Source organism: Zonotrichia leucophrys, chromosome 19 (assembly GCF_028769735.1).
Source record: "Zonotrichia leucophrys gambelii isolate GWCS_2022_RI chromosome 19, RI_Zleu_2.0, whole genome shotgun sequence".
Classification (NCBI taxonomy): domain Eukaryota; kingdom Metazoa; phylum Chordata; class Aves; order Passeriformes; family Passerellidae; genus Zonotrichia; species Zonotrichia leucophrys.
In genome coordinates this window covers 10,252,911-10,269,748 of record NC_088188.1, presented here as the reverse complement: position 1 = coordinate 10,269,748, position 16,838 = coordinate 10,252,911, and the positions used below count along the sequence as shown (strand labels likewise).

The 16,838-nt window shown below is 51.5% G+C and overlaps 1 protein-coding gene across 5 annotated transcripts in view; it reads left to right on the top strand.

Annotated features, from left to right (window-relative positions):
• Nucleotides 1-16,838, top strand: part of ACACA (acetyl-CoA carboxylase alpha) — a 107,220-nt gene that overhangs the window by 25,791 nt on the left and 64,591 nt on the right. For all 5 annotated transcript variants that reach the window (XM_064729205.1, XM_064729204.1, XM_064729207.1 and 2 more), the window contains 15 exons: nucleotides 54-204; nucleotides 664-767; nucleotides 1,277-1,358; nucleotides 2,583-2,728; nucleotides 3,379-3,529; nucleotides 4,693-4,827; nucleotides 5,220-5,366; nucleotides 5,538-5,726; nucleotides 6,253-6,353; nucleotides 6,458-6,546; nucleotides 7,514-7,638; nucleotides 11,045-11,158; nucleotides 12,824-12,937; nucleotides 13,830-13,919; nucleotides 14,387-14,505. In XM_064729205.1, coding sequence (XP_064585275.1) covers nucleotides 54-204; nucleotides 664-767; nucleotides 1,277-1,358; nucleotides 2,583-2,728; nucleotides 3,379-3,529; nucleotides 4,693-4,827; nucleotides 5,220-5,366; nucleotides 5,538-5,726; nucleotides 6,253-6,353; nucleotides 6,458-6,546; nucleotides 7,514-7,638; nucleotides 11,045-11,158; nucleotides 12,824-12,937; nucleotides 13,830-13,919; nucleotides 14,387-14,505 — 1,857 coding nt within the window. The remainder of the gene's footprint in view (nucleotides 1-53; nucleotides 205-663; nucleotides 768-1,276; nucleotides 1,359-2,582; nucleotides 2,729-3,378; nucleotides 3,530-4,692; nucleotides 4,828-5,219; nucleotides 5,367-5,537; nucleotides 5,727-6,252; nucleotides 6,354-6,457; nucleotides 6,547-7,513; nucleotides 7,639-11,044; nucleotides 11,159-12,823; nucleotides 12,938-13,829; nucleotides 13,920-14,386; nucleotides 14,506-16,838) is intronic.

Below are 16,838 nucleotides of genomic sequence, written 5' to 3'. Positions count from 1 at the left end.
TCTGCAGCTGCCATTAGGATGGGATAGATAACAGGGCTTCTTTCCCCTTTCAGGAACATGGTGGTGGCTCTGAAGGAGCTGTCCATCCGAGGGGACTTCAGGACCACTGTGGAATACCTGATCAAGCTGCTGGAGACAGAGAGCTTCCAGCAGAACCGCATCGACACGGGCTGGCTGGACCGGCTCATCGCCGAGAAAGTGCAGGTGAGCTGCTTCCCCTGCAGGGACACACCTGGCAGGGGCAGGGGTGGGGCCTGCTGCTGCTAAAGGGTGTAGGAATGGTCACTGTCCACTTGATGAATAAATATTTTCAGTGGCATTGCTTCCTACATATATCGGAATCCTAGTCGTCCCTGTTGGGGAAAGTTGGTTTTAAAGTTGTCCAGAAAAGCATTGAGACAATGTTATGTTTGGAATCTGGGACAGATGACAGTGGAAGTGTTGTTGGAACCTCAAGATGTGATCCAGGCAGAGGAAAATGTAGTTTTAAAGGGCTACAGAAATAATGGCTTCTGTGTAGGGTTCACATGGCTGCCACACTGACTTGATTTTAGAGTGTTGGCCGTGAACCAGAAATGGAGCTGAGGCTGCTGATTCTTGTAGCTGTGTGTTGAGCCTGGGCTGAGGCTGGGGGAGGTGTGACTGTGGCTGTCCCTTTTTTAGGCTGAGAGGCCTGACACCATGCTGGGCGTGGTGTGTGGGGCCCTGCACGTGGCTGACGTGAGCTTCCGAAACAGCGTCTCCAACTTCCTGCACTCCCTGGAAAGGTGAGAGGCCAAGCTGCTCTCCAGGAATCCCTGCTGCTCTGCAGGTTCTGTTCAATGCAGCCCAGCAATGCTCAGGGGCTGTTATCTGCTGCCTGCTGCCTGGCCCCAGGGAGCTCTTTATCTGCTGGGAAAACTGGCGGGTATCTGCATCTGCAAACATCCCCTGCTGGCTGCACAGATTGCTTTGGTTTCTAGCAGGAGCTCCAGGAAATGGCTCAGAAACATGGAGTTCTTGCTCTGTGTGCTGCTAGGGCAGCATTAGGGAGTCTGGAATCACCCAGGAGTGGATGGAAAGGAGAGCAAAGCTGCCCTGTGTGGCTGGAGGGACTTGGTTTGACTTGGTCAAACTGATTCGTGTCTCTCCTAAGAAGAGGCTCTATAAAAACCTACTCCCATCTCTCTGGCAGTGTTTCCTAAAGCCTTGCATGCGTCTCTGAAGCTCTTTGGACCCCTGGTAGTCCTTTGGTGGCTTGTGGAAGATCAGTTTTGTTTTGTCCTTCCCTTTCCAGGGGCCAAGTCCTCCCTGCTCACACTCTGCTCAACACGGTGGACGTGGAGCTCATCTACGAGGGACGGAAATACGTGCTGAAGGTACAGAGTGGGAGCCACCCCCTGCCTGGGCTGCACATGGCCCCCTGTGCTGCTCTGGCCTCCCCTTTGCACAGATCTGTGCAGGGAGTTCTGTCTGAGCAGGGCTGATTTTCTCTGCTTTAGTGGGTGAAGAAATCAGCAGGGCAACACCCCTCGCATGGCCCCATTGCAATGTCTGTAAACATTTCAGCCTCTTGCTCTGAGCAGGGTGAAATTTGCTTTGTTACAGGCAAAAACTACTACAAAGTAGTTTTGTTTTGGTTGAGCAAAACTTCCAGCTGATTTTTCTGAATGTGTAGGTCTGCTCTGCTGGGGTTTTGACACACCAACGTGACAGAATTTGCAGCAATTTCTCCCCATGGTGTTGCTTTTTTTGCTGCATGCAAAAGCCCCATGTTGCAAAACCAAACAAACATGTGAAAGTTAGGAAATATTAGACTTAAGGTTGCCTGTGCAATCCTCTTTAGCTTACTGGGGCAAATTTGTGTTGGTGAAGTTTTTAATGGCAAGACCATAGGCTGGTTTTTGCAGCAGTGAGAATTTGCACCTCCCTGGATTTGTCTTTGGTGAGGAATAGAAGCATTGAGCAGCAGCTGAAGTGTTCTTTGAAGGATTTACCCAGCTTCAAATAGCAGCTCTGGGGCAGAGACTGGGATAGGATCCCCTTCTCAGGGAGAGCACTTGTTGCTTTCCCTGTGGGACAATCTCTCATTTTCCCCCCCAGATTATCTCCATTATGCAGTGTAAGTGCACAACTGTGCCTTGTAAGGAGATAAGGGTGAGCAAATTGTGATTGCACAATCAAACCTCAACCTTCAGTGCAGAAGTGTGAGAGGATTAAATCAGCATTCATGGACAGCACTAGTCCTGGCATCTCTTGGCTGCTGTGTCACAGAATCCCAGACTGGTTTGGGTTGGCCCTTGTAAAAAGCCTCTCTTCATTTTTCCTGTGGGCTTCTGGAAGGCCACATTTAAACCTCCCCAGAATTTCTGTTCTCCAGGCTGAACAATCCCAGTTCTCTCAGCCCTGAGCTGCTCCATCCCTCTGCTCAGCTTGCTTGCTTGCCTGTGTGACCCCAATTTTTTCACACAACGTCAAACCCCTCCGTTCCTCTTCATCAATTCCCGCTATCGCAGCACTTGGAAAACTCTGTGTTGTGGCTGGCAAGACCCTCAGTGCTGTGCTCAGTTCCCTGGGTAATTCCCACCCTTGTGGCTTGGCAGGTGACCAGGCAGTCTCCCAACTGCTACGTGGTGATCATGAACAGCTCCTGCGTGGAGGTGGACGTGCACCGCCTGAGCGACGGCGGGCTGCTGCTCTCCTACGACGGCAGCAGCTACACCACCTACATGAAGGAGGAAGTGGACAGGTAGCAACCTCTGCAGCTCCATCTTTAGCATTTGCACAGCCAAAATGAAGCGTATTTGTGACTTCATGCTTCCCAAAAGGTCAGCTGGGAGGGGAGCTCTCTCCTAGGAGGAGTTTACTGGGTGCGCTGTGGGTGAGTTTTGAGACAGAGCAGATCTTGGCTTCTGTTAGAAGAAGGATCTGGCTGTGCACCAAGTGGAGTCCATATTCCTCTGCTTTGTCCTTAAAAGTGACTTTTGAGATTATAAAAGCCAAAAAAAACCAGAACCTGAAAATCTTTAAAATTCTTGTAATTCCACGGCTGCTTCAGAAATAAAGACAAGTTTCAGTGCATGCCCTCAAAATTCCCTGCAAGGATCAGAGCAGTAAGGGCAGCAAAGGGCATCCCCAGATCTGGAATGTGAACTCTGCCCCTCTGCTGTGTTATCTTCTGGGAAAAGTAATGGATCTGCTCAGGAGGACAGGGAATTTGGGCAGCTCTCTAGGTTGGAGTCTCCACCTTTCTGTTGGCTGAGGTGTTTTCCCGTAGTTTTGTTTCGAAGTAGAACAGGGAAAGGCAGAGTGGATTTTCTCTTTCCCACACCTTTCCCCAGGGAATTCTGTCCCTCCCCAGGGAATTCTGTCGTGCTGATGTGTCCTGCTGTCCCCCAGGTACCGCATCACCATTGGGAACAAGACCTGTGTGTTTGAGAAGGAGAACGATCCCTCCATCCTGCGCTCCCCCTCCGCAGGGAAGCTGATCCAGTATGTGGTGGAGGATGGGGGACACGTGTTTGCAGGCCAGTGCTTTGCAGAAATTGAGGTAAAACTCTCAGAGAACTGGTTTGGACCAGGGGAGGGGTGTTGGATGCTCTGGGACTGGGATTTGAGCATGAGGGATCATTCACAGTGTTTAATTTGCAAATTTTAACCTGAAGTACAGTGGGAATCGTCAGTGAGTGTGATGGGGTGGGGAAGAAATTTAACAGCAGAAATTTGAGTGTTAATGGCTGTACACCAAGCGATGAGCAAAATTTCCCAAAAACCCTGAGATTATCACCTTCCTGAGATTCCAAGGGAAGGTGGGATCCATTCCCAACTGAGGTGAAGAAGGCTTCTCCTTGTACTACTGACACAGAGTTGTGTGCCAGGATGAGGTAACAAACTTTATCCTGGTTAGCTGATCATTTATCAGGCTGATCCCAGAAGTTAATAAGTGTCACTCCTCCCTTCTCCCTAGGAAGTTACTTAACTCTTACTGAGGAGGAGGAGGAGGATGAGCAGTTTCTGCATCGCGATGAGGAAAGCACAAGGGGCTGTGTAGGAGTGTGTGGCTCAAAACAGATTTGAGGGAGGGGAAGGTGTGTGATGACAGAGGGGCAATTAAACCAGCTGGGGACAATGTGTAGGAGAAGAATATCAAGACAGAGATGCAGCTATTTTATGTAAGTGCTTTTGCACTGCAACAGGTCATGGCTAAGAAGGCACCACCCACACAATCTGGTGTAGAGCAGAGCAAGGGTAAAACCAAGCTGGCTCCCCCATGCCCAACCCCTCTGCTCCAAAGGCAGCAGCTCTTGATCTAGGGAAGCTTTTCTGTCTGGGAAGAGCTCTCTGAGAGCTCTAGAAAGTGATCCTGCTTCCCTCTGCTTGAAGTGAAGATGTGGCTGCAGCCTTTGAGAGGAGCCTTTGGGACGCAGCAGAAAATTGTCAGCTTTGTTCATTGTGCTGAGTGTGGGACCTTCCTGAGTGCCCTGCTGGTTCAGGCAGTGTGAGCAGTGCCATTCCTGAAGCTCCTGCTGCACTATCTGTGGCCAATTATTTTGTTCTCCCATTCACTTCAGTGTTCCCAACATCTGTGCTTGTGAGTTTTGGGCACACCTGAGTGCAGCTCTGTCTGTGGTGGGACACTGCCTGCTGCCCCCCAAAACCAGAGCCATTTTGGGGCGCATGGAGCTGAGTGTGTAACCTGTTTCCTTGCTACAGGTGATGAAGATGGTGATGACCATAACAGCAGGGGAGTCAGGCTGCATCCACTATGTCAAACGCCCGGGGGCAGTCCTGGACCCAGGCTGTGTGATTGCCAAGCTGCAGCTGGATGATCCCAGCAGGGTTCAGCAGGTGAGGAGCTGCAGAAGGCACAGATTTTGCGGGGTTTTAATGAGGGAGTAATGTTGGGAGTGGTACAGGATGTTGCAGTGAGCCAGTTTCCTATTTGTGCACTGGAATTGTCATTCACCGTTTATTTGTCTCAGATCAGGACTGGCACTGAGATTTTTCTCTCCCTTCCTGATTCAGGCCAAACTTACCCACCATTTTTGCTCTCTGCTTACCTCAGTGCTGTTGTGAGGATGTGCATTTCCCACTCTGGGAATCCTTGCAGGTTAACCCTTGGCTCCAGCTGAGGGTGACTGGCTGTTGCCAGGGCTGGTGACCCACAGGAGCTCAGTGAGGCTGTTCCCAGTGAGGCTGGTGGCCCACAGGAGGGTCACTGAGGCTGTTCCCCATTGCAGGCTGAGCTGCACACAGGCACCCTGCCCCAGATCCAGAGCACAGCCCTGCGGGGTGAGAAGCTCCATCGCATCTTCCACTACGTGCTGGACAACCTGGTGAATGTGATGAATGGCTACTGCCTGCCAGAGCCCTTCTTCAGCAGCAAGGTACTGGGGCCTCCCTTCCAGAGCCTAAAAAGCCTTCTTGCAGCTCAGGGAAGGGCTGGGCAATTTTCCTGCCACAGGGGAGGGGATGTTGGGCATCACCCTCTCCTTTTTCCTCTTCTTGTGGTTTATTCTGTTTTTCATTCTTGCCTTCACTGCCTTGTCTCTCTCCAGGTGAAGGGCTGGGTTGAGCGGTTGATGAAGACCCTGAGGGATCCCTCTTTGCCCCTGCTGGAGCTCCAGGACATCATGACCAGCGTTTCTGGGAGGATCCCACCCAACGTGGAGAAGTCCATCAAGAAGGAGATGGCGCAGTATGCCAGCAACATCACGTCGGTGCTCTGCCAGTTCCCCAGCCAGCAGGTGAGCAGCCACCTTCCTGGAGGGGGAAAATTGCTTTGTGTTGGGGCACACAGAGAGAGAGAAGGTTCCTTTGAATGCCATGGAGGTTAACTGGACCTGAAAGGTGTGTTTGAACAGGGGGTGCTGATGGTGGAAGATCCTTACCTGTGTCACTGCAAGGCTTGTCTCTACCTGTGCTGCAGGGTCCATGGTCCCTGCTCAGCGTGGCTTTAACCAGGCACACTGCTGGGAGCACTTTAATCTTATCAGTGGCCCTGTGGGCATGGTACCTGTGTAGTTTGTAGTGCCAGTGGATCCTCAAAATAGGATGATTTTGAGGGAGGATAGGATGATTTGCCAAGGGATGCCAGAAGATGCTGGAAGCTGATTTCTCCATGGTAGGACACACTGCATTGATTTTTGTATCACTGGCACATCTTGATCTTCCTTTGCTGGAGTCTGCTGGGGCTCTGCTGTGTCTCTGCTGGTTGTCCAGCCCACTGAGGCCTTTCCCTGTGCTTTTTCCCCATGTCCCTTTCCCTCTCAGATTGCCAACATCCTGGACAGCCACGCGGCCACGCTGAACCGCAAGTCGGAGCGCGAGGTTTTCTTCATGAACACGCAGAGCATCGTGCAGCTGGTGCAGAGGTGAGCCCTGCCAGGCTGTGCTGCAGAGCAGCAGCCCCCCAGCAGCCCTGGCAGGGGCTGGCTGTGCCTGCAGCTCGCTCAGGGCTGCCTTGGTGCCCCTGCAGGTACCGCAGTGGCATTCGGGGCCACATGAAGGCCGTGGTGATGGATCTGCTCCGGCAGTACCTCAAGGTGGAGACTCAGTTCCAGCACGGTGAGTTCCTGAGTTTGGTCCTGCAAAGTCCCATGTGGGCCCTCTGGGGAAGGTTTGCCCTCGCTTTGTGCTGAGGTGAGGTGCACAGGATTGGTTCTGGGGTCTCTCTGGGTTTTGTGGAGGAGATTCTGTCCCCAAAGCTCAGCTGAAGCTGAGAGGTGAAATCAATGCCTTGCACTGCTGGATCCAGGCACAAGATGGCAATGGAGCCCTGGCTAATTCCAAAGCTCTGGCTCTTACAGGTAGTTCAGATTCCACTCTTCTTTTGTCCTGCTCCATTACCTGCCCTGGCCTAATGGTACTGCAGATTCATTTCCACTTCAATTTGCTGGCAGCAGAGGATGGTGCAAGGCTTTTTGCTGTTATTTCATTTTGGTTGTCATTTGAATGAAATTCTGAGCTCCCTATTCCTCTCTCAGAATTGCTCACAAAGGAGGCATTTGGTGTTGGAGCTGTTTATTAAGAGTGGGATGTTAGAATTAAAGTTTGCAGTTGGTGATGGTGGAAATGATTCCTTCCCAGATTGATTGTGTGGACCATAGAGAAACACAGAATGGTCTGGGTTGGAAGGGACTTTAAAGCACATCTCATTCCACCCCTGCCATGGGTAGGGACAGCTTCCACTGTCCCAGGGTGCTCCCAGCCCTGTCCAGCCTGGCTTGGGCACTGCCAGGGATCCAGGGGCACCCACAGCCACTCTGGGCACCTGTGCCAGGGCCTCAGCACCCTCACAAGGAGGAGTTTTTTTCAAATACCCAACCTAACCCTGCTCCCTGTCAGTGTGAAGCCATTCCCACTTGTCCTGTCACTCCATCCCTTGCAAATAGCCTCTCTCCATTGTCAGCTCCCTTCAAGCCAAGCAGATCCTCAAAAAATACACCTAGAAAAATACAGACACATCTGGTAACTTGCAATCCTTGCCACGGAGGTGCGAAGGGTGGAAAAGCAATGTGCATTTCTGCTGCAGGTCACTATGACAAGTGTGTCTTCACCCTTCGTGAGGAGAACAAGAGTGACATGAACGCCGTGCTCAACTACATCTTCTCCCATGCCCAGGTCACCAAGAAGAACCTGCTGGTCACCATGCTCATTGTAAGGGCCTGCTGTCTGTTTTCTCTCTGTCTTTTTCTCTCTTTCTCTCCTTCTTTTTCTCTCTGTCTTTTTTTTTCCCTCCTTTTTCCTCCTTTTTCCTCCCTGTCTTTCTCTCTCTTTCTTTTTTCCTCTTTCTTTTTCCTCTTTTTTCCTCTTTCTTTTTCCTCTCTTTTCCTCTCTCTCTTTTCCTCTTTTTGTCTTTTATTTTACAACCATAGTGGGGTCTGTTACTGCCCAAAATACATCCAAAGTAGCCATCCACTAAATAACTCTCCAAAGCAAGAAAAGTGTCATAGTTTCCTAGACCCAAGGTGGGTTTCTTAAATTCTCATTTGCAAGATGTAAGGATGGTGGTGTTCTTTCTTCCTGGCCCTCCTTTTTCCCCTTTTTCCCCCTTTCCCTCTTTGGTGTGTGGTGTGATTGTAAGTAACGCTTGCCTTAAGAATCTCATTATTTGAACACGGAGCCATATTTCCTCTGAGAATTCTGGAGTAGCTTTGAGCTGGGGCTGTTCATTTCTCAAGTAATCACGCTGGCGTGATGGAGAGAGAAAATGGCAGCTGTTCACAGCTCAGGCCTTCAATTTTCTTCAGAGTCCAGTCACTCAAGTGTGTAATTACACGGGGGTGCGGGCGAGGCGTTAGCCCCTGTCAGGGAGCTGGGCTCAGGCTCTGCTGCTGCCTTTGCCAATCAGTGCAGGCACAGCCAGCCCTGCCTTTGGCTTCTTGTTGTCATCCTGATCGGCCCTTGCTGGAGCAGCACTGCAGCTTTCAGTGTTTGTCACTGGTGGGGCTGTGCCTCGCTGGCTCTGGTGGTGTGAGGGGCATTGGGGAGGCCTCAGAGAGCCTCCCTTGTCCCCTGCTCTTGGGTCATTCTTCCCACCATCACTGCTTGCTAGTTCTGCTCAAATAAAGGCCAGCTGGAGCCTGAAGCACCAGGGAGACCTTGGTGGAACAGCCACTCCTGGTTATCCAAATCCACAGTGCTGCCTCACTGGGGCACAGGGATTTCCCTCTGCAGTGGGAGCAGGAGCTCAGGAGGGACACCATGGTCACCCTTGGCACAGCTGGGTGTCCCTGAGCTTCCAGGCTCCCCATCATCCAAATGACCATCACTCCTCTCCCAGCTGGAGGCTCCAAATGTGCTGTGCTGTGTTTGTGTGACCAGGGTGGCAGCTGTGGTGTGTTCAGTGTGACCACAGTGACACCAATTTGGGGTGACCATGGTGACCCCTGTGGTGTTTTTGGGGCCTAGGCTGTTGGTGTGTTTGGTGTGACCACAGTGACACCAATTTGGGGTGACCATGGTGACCCCTGTGGTGTTTTTGGGGCCTAGGCTGTTGGTGTGTTTGGTGTGACCACAGTGACACCAATTTGGGGTGACCATGGTGACCCCTGTGGTGTTTTTGGGGCCTAGGCTGTTGGTGTGTTTGGTGTGACCACAGTGACACCAATTTGGGGTGACCATGGTGGCAGCTGTGACCATGGTGACCCCTGTGGTGTTTTTGGGGCCTAGGCTGTTGGTGTGTCTGGTGTGACCACAGTGACACCAATTTGCAGTGACCATGGTGACCCTGTGGTGTTTTTGGGTCCCAGGCTGTTGGTGTGTTTGGTGTGACCACAGTGACACCAATTTGGGGTGACCATGGTGACACCTGTGGTGTTTTTGGGGCCTAGGCTGTTGGTGTGTTTGGTGTGACCACAGTGACACCAATTTCAGGTGACCATGGTGACCCCTGTGGTGTTTTTGGGGCCCAGGCTGTTGGTGTGTTTGGTGTGACCACAGTGACACCAATTTGGGGTGACCAGGGTGGCAGCTGTGACCGCAGTGACAGTTGTGCTGTGTTTGGTGTGCCCCTGTGGTGTGTTTGGGGCCAGGGCAGCCTGTGGGGCTGTTATTGATGGATCCAGGAGCCCATTATTAACCAGGAGCTCTGAGGATGCCTCAGTAATGCTGTTGTGCTGCCATCACTCACCTTTTTAGCCAGCAGGCACTGCAGGCAGGGTGGGAACGGCTTCATCCTTCATACATCTGTTGAAATGTGGTGTGATTTGTTGGTGTGTGTTCATTTTCTGTGCTTAGCTTATGCACATCTTGGCCTGAGCAGGATGGAGTGGCTGCTGCCATGGCAGGGCCCCCTGTCCTGGGGGATTTCTGCTCCCTGGAGCAACATCAGGAGTTTGGGTTTCAAACCCAGCAGTTCTGTGTTCCTCTGTAGGACTTCTGCATTATTTGGCTTTGCTTTTTAATTCATTTTCCCTGGCAGGTTTGTCAATCCCACCTGCTGCACAGAGGTTTCCCCTTATCCTTTTCTATTCCTTGGCTCTTCAGATGGCCTGTTCTGGTCTGTGGGTGTTTAAGATCTCTTTAAACTTTTAGGCCTCAGCTCTTTCTCGTGGCAAATCCCTGTTTCATCTCACATTTCCCTGCTATGATTAATTTATCAAGACAAGCTGTTAAGTGCTGTGTGGAAGAATCACGTTAGAGGCTTCAGGGTGGGAGGGGAGAAGCTCACAAGAAGTGTTGAAGACTGTGGGATTATTCATGGGAATTGAAAGTATTTTTGGAAGGAAGTCTCTACTGGTGGCATTTTTTTGAATGGATGAATTCAGGGGAGTTTTGGAACAGCATTAACACTGCAAGTTTGTGCTCTTCAGTTTTGTTGTTTTATCCAGCCAGTCTAGGCAGCAAGGAAAGCTTGTGGATTTGCTCAGATCCAGGATTCTCTGGTTAGAAGGAATGTTATGGAGCCAGTCCAGTACGGTGGCAGGAAATACAGAACATTATTCATGGATTTAGTTAGCTTTGCTTAGCCTTGTCAGAGCAGTGGCAGATGCTGTTTCTGGTGTTGGCTGAAGCTGCACAAAGCTTGGGTGGTTTGTGGCTGTGGAGTTGTGGGGACTTCTGATGTTTGAGGTGTTTTTAGGTGGGTGTCAGGAGGTTCTGTGGCAGTGTAACTCTGGTCACCCTTCATGGGGAAGGCTTGCTGACCTTTACATGTTCCACAAGGTGCCTGGCTACAGTTTAAGCTCTTTGAATTTTGCATTTGTACCAGAAGGAGAAACTTCTGGTACAAACCTGAAACTGGGTAATGGGAAAAGGTTTCCTGAGTTTCTCTGAGAAGTCAGCATTTCCCATGTGTTTGGGTGCCAAAACATGTGCTGCAAATGGGAGAATGGGAGATGGTGCCTGTCTCTTCTTTCACCTTTTATTTATGTGTGTGAAATCGTTGAATGCTGAATATTTGTGTCCTTGTCAGCGCAGAATTGCAGGATAATCCAGGTAGGACTGCTGGGGATGCTGTGGTGCAGCCTGAGGGTGTGTTTGCAGGTTCACACTCCTTTGGGGGAGAGCACAGCTGACGTTTCCCCCCTCTCCAAGCACTTCTCCTTGTCTGTGTTGCCAGGACCAGCTGTGTGGCCGTGACCCCACGCTGACAGACGAGCTGATCAATATCCTGACAGAGCTGACCCAGCTCAGCAAGACAACCAACGCCAAGGTGGCGCTGAGGGCACGGCAGGTGAGGCTCTGCCCAGGTGTGACAGGCTCACAGGGGTCTGGGGATGAGGGGAGAGATGGGGATCTGACCCCATGCTTCAGAAGGCTGATTTATTATTTTATGATATATATTACATTAAAACTGTACTAAAAGAATAGAAGAAAGGATATCATCAGAAGGCTGGCTAAGAATGGAAAAGAATGAAAGAATGAATAACAAAGGTTTGTGGCTCCGAGCCAGCTCACTGTGATTGGCCATTAATTACAAACATCCAACATGAGCCAATCACAGATGCATCTGTTGCATTCCACAGCAGCAGATAACCATTGTTTACATTTTGTTCCTGAGGCCTCTCAGCTTCTCAGGAGGAAAAAATCCTAAGGAAAGGATTTTTTATAAAAGTTGTGACACCCAGGCTGCTCCTGCCTGCAGCTCACCCCTGGGGCACCCACAGCTCCTGGTGCTTGTTTTGGTCACTGTGCACATGGGGACGGTTGGTTCCTGTGAGCAGCACTTGGGCAGTGAAGCTAATTCACAGTGATTAACTGTGGTGCATTCCCAGTTATTGTAATATTTAAATTCAACATGCATTCCTTTGTCCCTGCTCCTCCAAAAAAAGTGTTGTGTGGCTCACACAGGGGTTAACTGTGAGTGGCCCATGGTTTGTGTGATGGAGGAGGTGGGAATGTGTGGCCACTGTGGGTTTTGGTGGTTTTGTCATCTGCACACCTGACCAGCCCAGGCTGCCTGCATTGTGCAGAACAGCATGGCTGGAGCTGGAACTCGTGGTTCCTCAGCTGTGGATCCGTGTGTGCAGAGAGCAGGGACAGCCATTTGCTCAAGAACCAGCTGTTCTTTGCAGCTGCTGAGGAATTACCACAAAGAAATATGCTGCCCTTTTGCAGGGCTTCTCCCATCTCTGAGCTGGGCTTTGTCAGTTTTGTTCTAACCTGGAAATAACTGGAAAAACTCTGGATGCTGGAAATTCCTGCAGAGCTGATTTGAATGTCACACAGGCACCCAGATATTGGTGTGAGCTTCCTCCTCAGCAGTTCATTGAACCTCCCTGTGTTGCCAGGAGGGGCTGAGAGGTTCCCTGAGCCCAGAGTGTGATCCCTGCTCTCACTGCACCCTCCCCATCTCCAGCCTGAAGCAGGAAACCTCACACTTGGGGGAGGGGGGTGTCTCTCCTTTTATTTCAAAGCCTGGCTGTTGAAGATGAGCAGGGTGTTTGAAGCTGCTCAGTGACCTTGTGTTTCCTCCAGGATTGTGTTTGTGTCCTTGAACCTCCCCACAGCAGCTGGGGATGGTGCTGCAGCCCTGGTGCTGCTCTCCCACTTCATTTTCCCTGCAGGCTGCTCCCATTTCCTACCTCTGCCTCCTTCACCTGGGGCATTTGGTGCCTGGCACTGTGGCTGTTCCCTCCCCTGCCCAGGAGCAGAGCCTGGGTGTCCCACAGCTGCTCCCCACCAGCTCTGCCTCCCTGTGAGCAGCTGGGCAGCTCTGCCCTGCTCAATGCCATGCACTGCTGGGCCTTGATTGGAGCTGTTCCCTGGGGAATTGCCCGTGACACCATGGAGCAGGCACACAGATGAGCTGGGGAGGGCACAGGATGCCTCCCCAGGGATGGAGCAGCCTGCTGGCCCTGCATGTTCCCTTCCCCTGAGCCTGCCTGTGTTCCCCCAGGTGCTCATTGCCTCCCACCTGCCCTCCTACGAGCTGCGCCACAACCAGGTGGAGTCCATCTTCCTGTCAGCCATCGACATGTACGGCCACCAGTTCTGCATTGAGAACCTGCAGGTACCCCAGCCCCTCTCCTGGGCTCCCTTCTCGCTGACCTTCACACCCCCCTGGTGTCCAGCTTTGCCCTGGTTCTTGTTTTTGTCCCTGTGCCAGTGTGGGGATGGCCTGGTGCCAGTTGTGCACCTGGTGCCAGGGCAGAGGTGCTGGTTCCTCCTCTGGGCACCAGGCGTGAGGAGATGGATGGAGCTGTGCCTGGGGAGCTCCAGGCTGGGCATTAGGGAAGGGTTCTTCCCCAGAACAGAGGGAGCTGGCACTGCCCAGGGGATGGATGGAGCTGTGCCTGGGGAGCTCCAGGCTGGGCATTAGGGAGAAAGGTTCTTCCCCAGAACAGAGGGAGCTGGCACTGCCCAGGAGATGGATGGAGCTGTGCCTGGGAGCTCCAGGTGGCATTAGGGAGAAAGGTTCTTCCCAGAACAAGGGAGCTGGCAACTGCCCAGGGATGGATGGAGCTGTGCCTGGGGAGCTCCAGGCTGGGCATTAGGGAAAGGTTCTTCCCCAGACCTAGGGAGCTGGCACGCCCGGGGATGGAAAGGAGCTGTGCTGGGGAGTCCAGGTGGCATTAGGAAAGGTTCTTCCCCAGAACAGAGGGAGCTGGCACTGCCCAGGCTCCCCAGGGAATGGGCACAGCCCCAGAGCTCCAGGGCAGCTGGATGAGCTCCTCTCTCACATGGTTCTGGTTTCAGTCCTGTAAGGAGCAGGGAGCTGCACTCAGTGATCCCATCCAACTTCAGCTTTTCTGTGCTTTAATATAAAAAAGTCATGATTCTTGATAAACAACAAGAACAGCTTAGCAGTCAGAACTACCCAAGCTTGATCTGGGGTTTTTCCTTTTCTGCCTGATCCTGGTTGCAAGACAATCTAAACCTCTGCTTAATGTGATCTCTCCTAGAAACTCATTTTGTCTGAGACATCCATCTTTGATGTGCTTCCCAACTTCTTCTACCACAGTAACCAGGTGGTGAGAATGGCAGCTTTGGAGGTGAGTTTATTCCCGTTGAAAAAAAAATCATATTTTAATTTTCCTGTGAATTTGGTTTATTTTGAGCACTGTCTGTTTTGAGCAACCCTGCATGATCTAAGAGAGCTGTAGGTTGTGTGGGAATGGGCATGCTTAGAATTAATATTAACAGCATTAATGTTGATAATTGAGTGAAATTTCAAATTCAAGTTATGTTTGTGTGAAGACTGAGGTTAGAATTAATGTCAACAGCATTAACACTGATAATTGAGTGAAATTAAAAATCAAGTTAAGTTTCTGTGAAGACTGAGGTGCTTGAAGGCAGAAGGTGAAGCTGCAGCCAGAGCACAGGATCATAACCCTGATGGTTCTGCCCTTTCTCAAAGAACAAACTCTGGTGGAAGTGGAGTTTATCCAGCTGCTCCTTTGCAGGGATCTGTTTGTTCTGGACCCTCCAGGGGTGTCTGATGGCTCTGTGTCCCTGCCAGGTGTACGTGAGGAGAGCCTACATTGCCTACGAGCTGAACAGCGTGCAGCACCGCCAGCTGAAGGACAACACCTGCGTGGTGGAGTTCCAGTTCATGCTGCCCACCTCCCACCCCAACAGGTCAGACTGCCTCTGCAGGGGCCTTTGGGGAAAGGGGCTTCGTTTCAGTGGGGTGGTTTCCATGAGTTTGCTGGTTTTTAGCTGCAGCTTGGGTTGGATGTGATCTCTGGAAGTTCTGGCTGTGAGCTCTGGGGTTCTGGCTGCATCCAGAGCCTTCCAGTTCCAGACAGAATGATCAATTAATCAGAATTTTAATACAGAGCAGTCAAACAGTCCCTGTCCCCCTCCTGCCAGCCCTTTCTGGCTGCTTGTGTGGTTCTGCTCCTTCCTGCCTTGGCTGCATAGGGTGACATCTTCTGTAGCACAGGATTCTTTGATGGAGCAGACCAAGATCAGAGTTTTATACAAAATAAAACTCTGATTTATGTGGGGTTGGCACAGTTTGATTTTCAGTTTTGCATTCCTTGTGACTACCACCAAAAACAACCAAAAGCAACTAAAACCGTGATGGTTTGGGCTACATAACAGTGATGGATAGGGGCACTTATCCTGCTGCCTCCTCCTGGAGGGGAGGGTGGCATCTCCAGTTCATTTCACAAAAACAAACCTGATTATCAGAACTTGCAGCACCGTTGGGTCAGAGTGCTTTGGCTTGGAAGGACCTGACAGCTCATGTTATTCCAAGGGCAGCTGGCTCTGGAGCAGGTTGTTGTGGCTGTCTGTGGGTCAGTCCATCCCAGCTTTCAGCTGGCCCTGGAGCAGGTTGTTGTGGCTGTCTGTGGGTCAGTCCATCCCAGCTTTCCCAGCTTTCAGCTGGCCCTGGAGCAGGTTGTTGTGGCTGTCTCTGCTCTCAGCCCATCCCCTCTTTCCCCCGAGGGTTGGTTGGAGCTCTCTGTGCTGTCCCTGCTGGCTCCCAGGTCGCAGTGAGTCCCCGCAGCCACCGGGTGCCACTGTTGGTCCGTGCTGGGCCCCTCCTGCCTCCTTTGTTCCCCACATCTCTGCCCTGCTCTGGGTTTTGGTGGGCTCTCGTTGCTTTGGAACCCCTCGGGAGTTGTTAGGGAATGGTTTTCAGGCTCTGCTCTGCTGGGAGTGAATGGCTGTCCCCAGGCAGCCCCAGCCTCTCGTGCTGCCAATGGGACATGTGCTGGGCTCATCTGTGTCCCTGCATTTCTGGAATGTTTGTACATAATTGCAGGCTATTTTTAGTGCCCCTTTATCATGCTCTTCTCTCCCCTTCCTTCTCCCTCCATTTCTCTCTGCTGGCCTCTCTTGCCTTTGCTGCTCAGGAGTTTTGGCTGCTCTGGGCACGGCCTGGATCGGACAGGGCAGCTGGGACAGGGGAGATGTTCCTGCTCCAGGAGCAGCTCCTTGGCCTGAAATCTCCTCTGCCCTTACTCTGGGCTGGCTGGGGCAGGTTCTGAGCTCAGCTCAGGCTCTGGGAGGTGGAGGAGGCTCCATGCAGGGTCCTTGTGCAGGGGAGGCAGGCTCAGGGACAGCATCAGCTCCTCTCCAGCTGCCAGGGATGAATTTGGCTCCTGGGCCAAATTCAAAATCTCAAAACCCCGACATTGTCCTGCTTAAATCTTCTTTGTTGTTCTTGACCACGGTCTGTGTTCATCATGTGCTTTTCTGTGCCTTTTGTAGCACAAATCCTTAGGCTGAAAATGCACCCCAAGGGCAAAGCCCAGAGGCAGAATATCCCAGAGTGAACCTGGAGGCTCTGCAGGGCTGGGGACCCAGAGCAGGTGCCAGGAGCCCTCAGGAGAGCATTCCCTCTGGGAGCTGCTGTTCTATGATGCCACTCATTTTTCAGATATTTTTAATCCCTTTGTGTCAGATGTCTGTGAACCTTTGGGAGCCCTCAAGTTTTACTGAGGCAAACATCCACGCAGAGAAAACAGCAAACTGATAATGGTTTAAATTTCTAATTAGGTGTTTAAATTCGTATTTAAATTCTTCATTATTGGTATTTAACCCTGCTCTGCCTTTCCTTAATTGTGGCAGAAGCAATGCCAGTGACTCCCTGTGAGCTGGCTGATCACAGCTCAGGCTTTGTGCTTGTGGCCATGGCAGGATTGCCATCAGCTGCCCACAGGGAGGCAGAGAGGACAGAAAAGCTCTTAATGTGACAAAGTCACAGAGTGCAGCCTGCTCCTGGTGGGTGCTGTGGGCAGAATCTGATTGGGGAATTGTTTGTTTAAATGAACAGCAGACATCCTCATGCAGGAACAGCAAGGGGAAGGCACAGGGAGGAAAAGAGCTTTTAATGGGAGCCCCAGAGGGCTCTGTGGGTCCAATATCCCAAAATAGGTGAGATATCCCAAAAGCCGGGTTAAATATCCCAAAAGCCGGGTGAGATATCCCAAAAGCCAGGTGAGATATCCCAAAAGCTG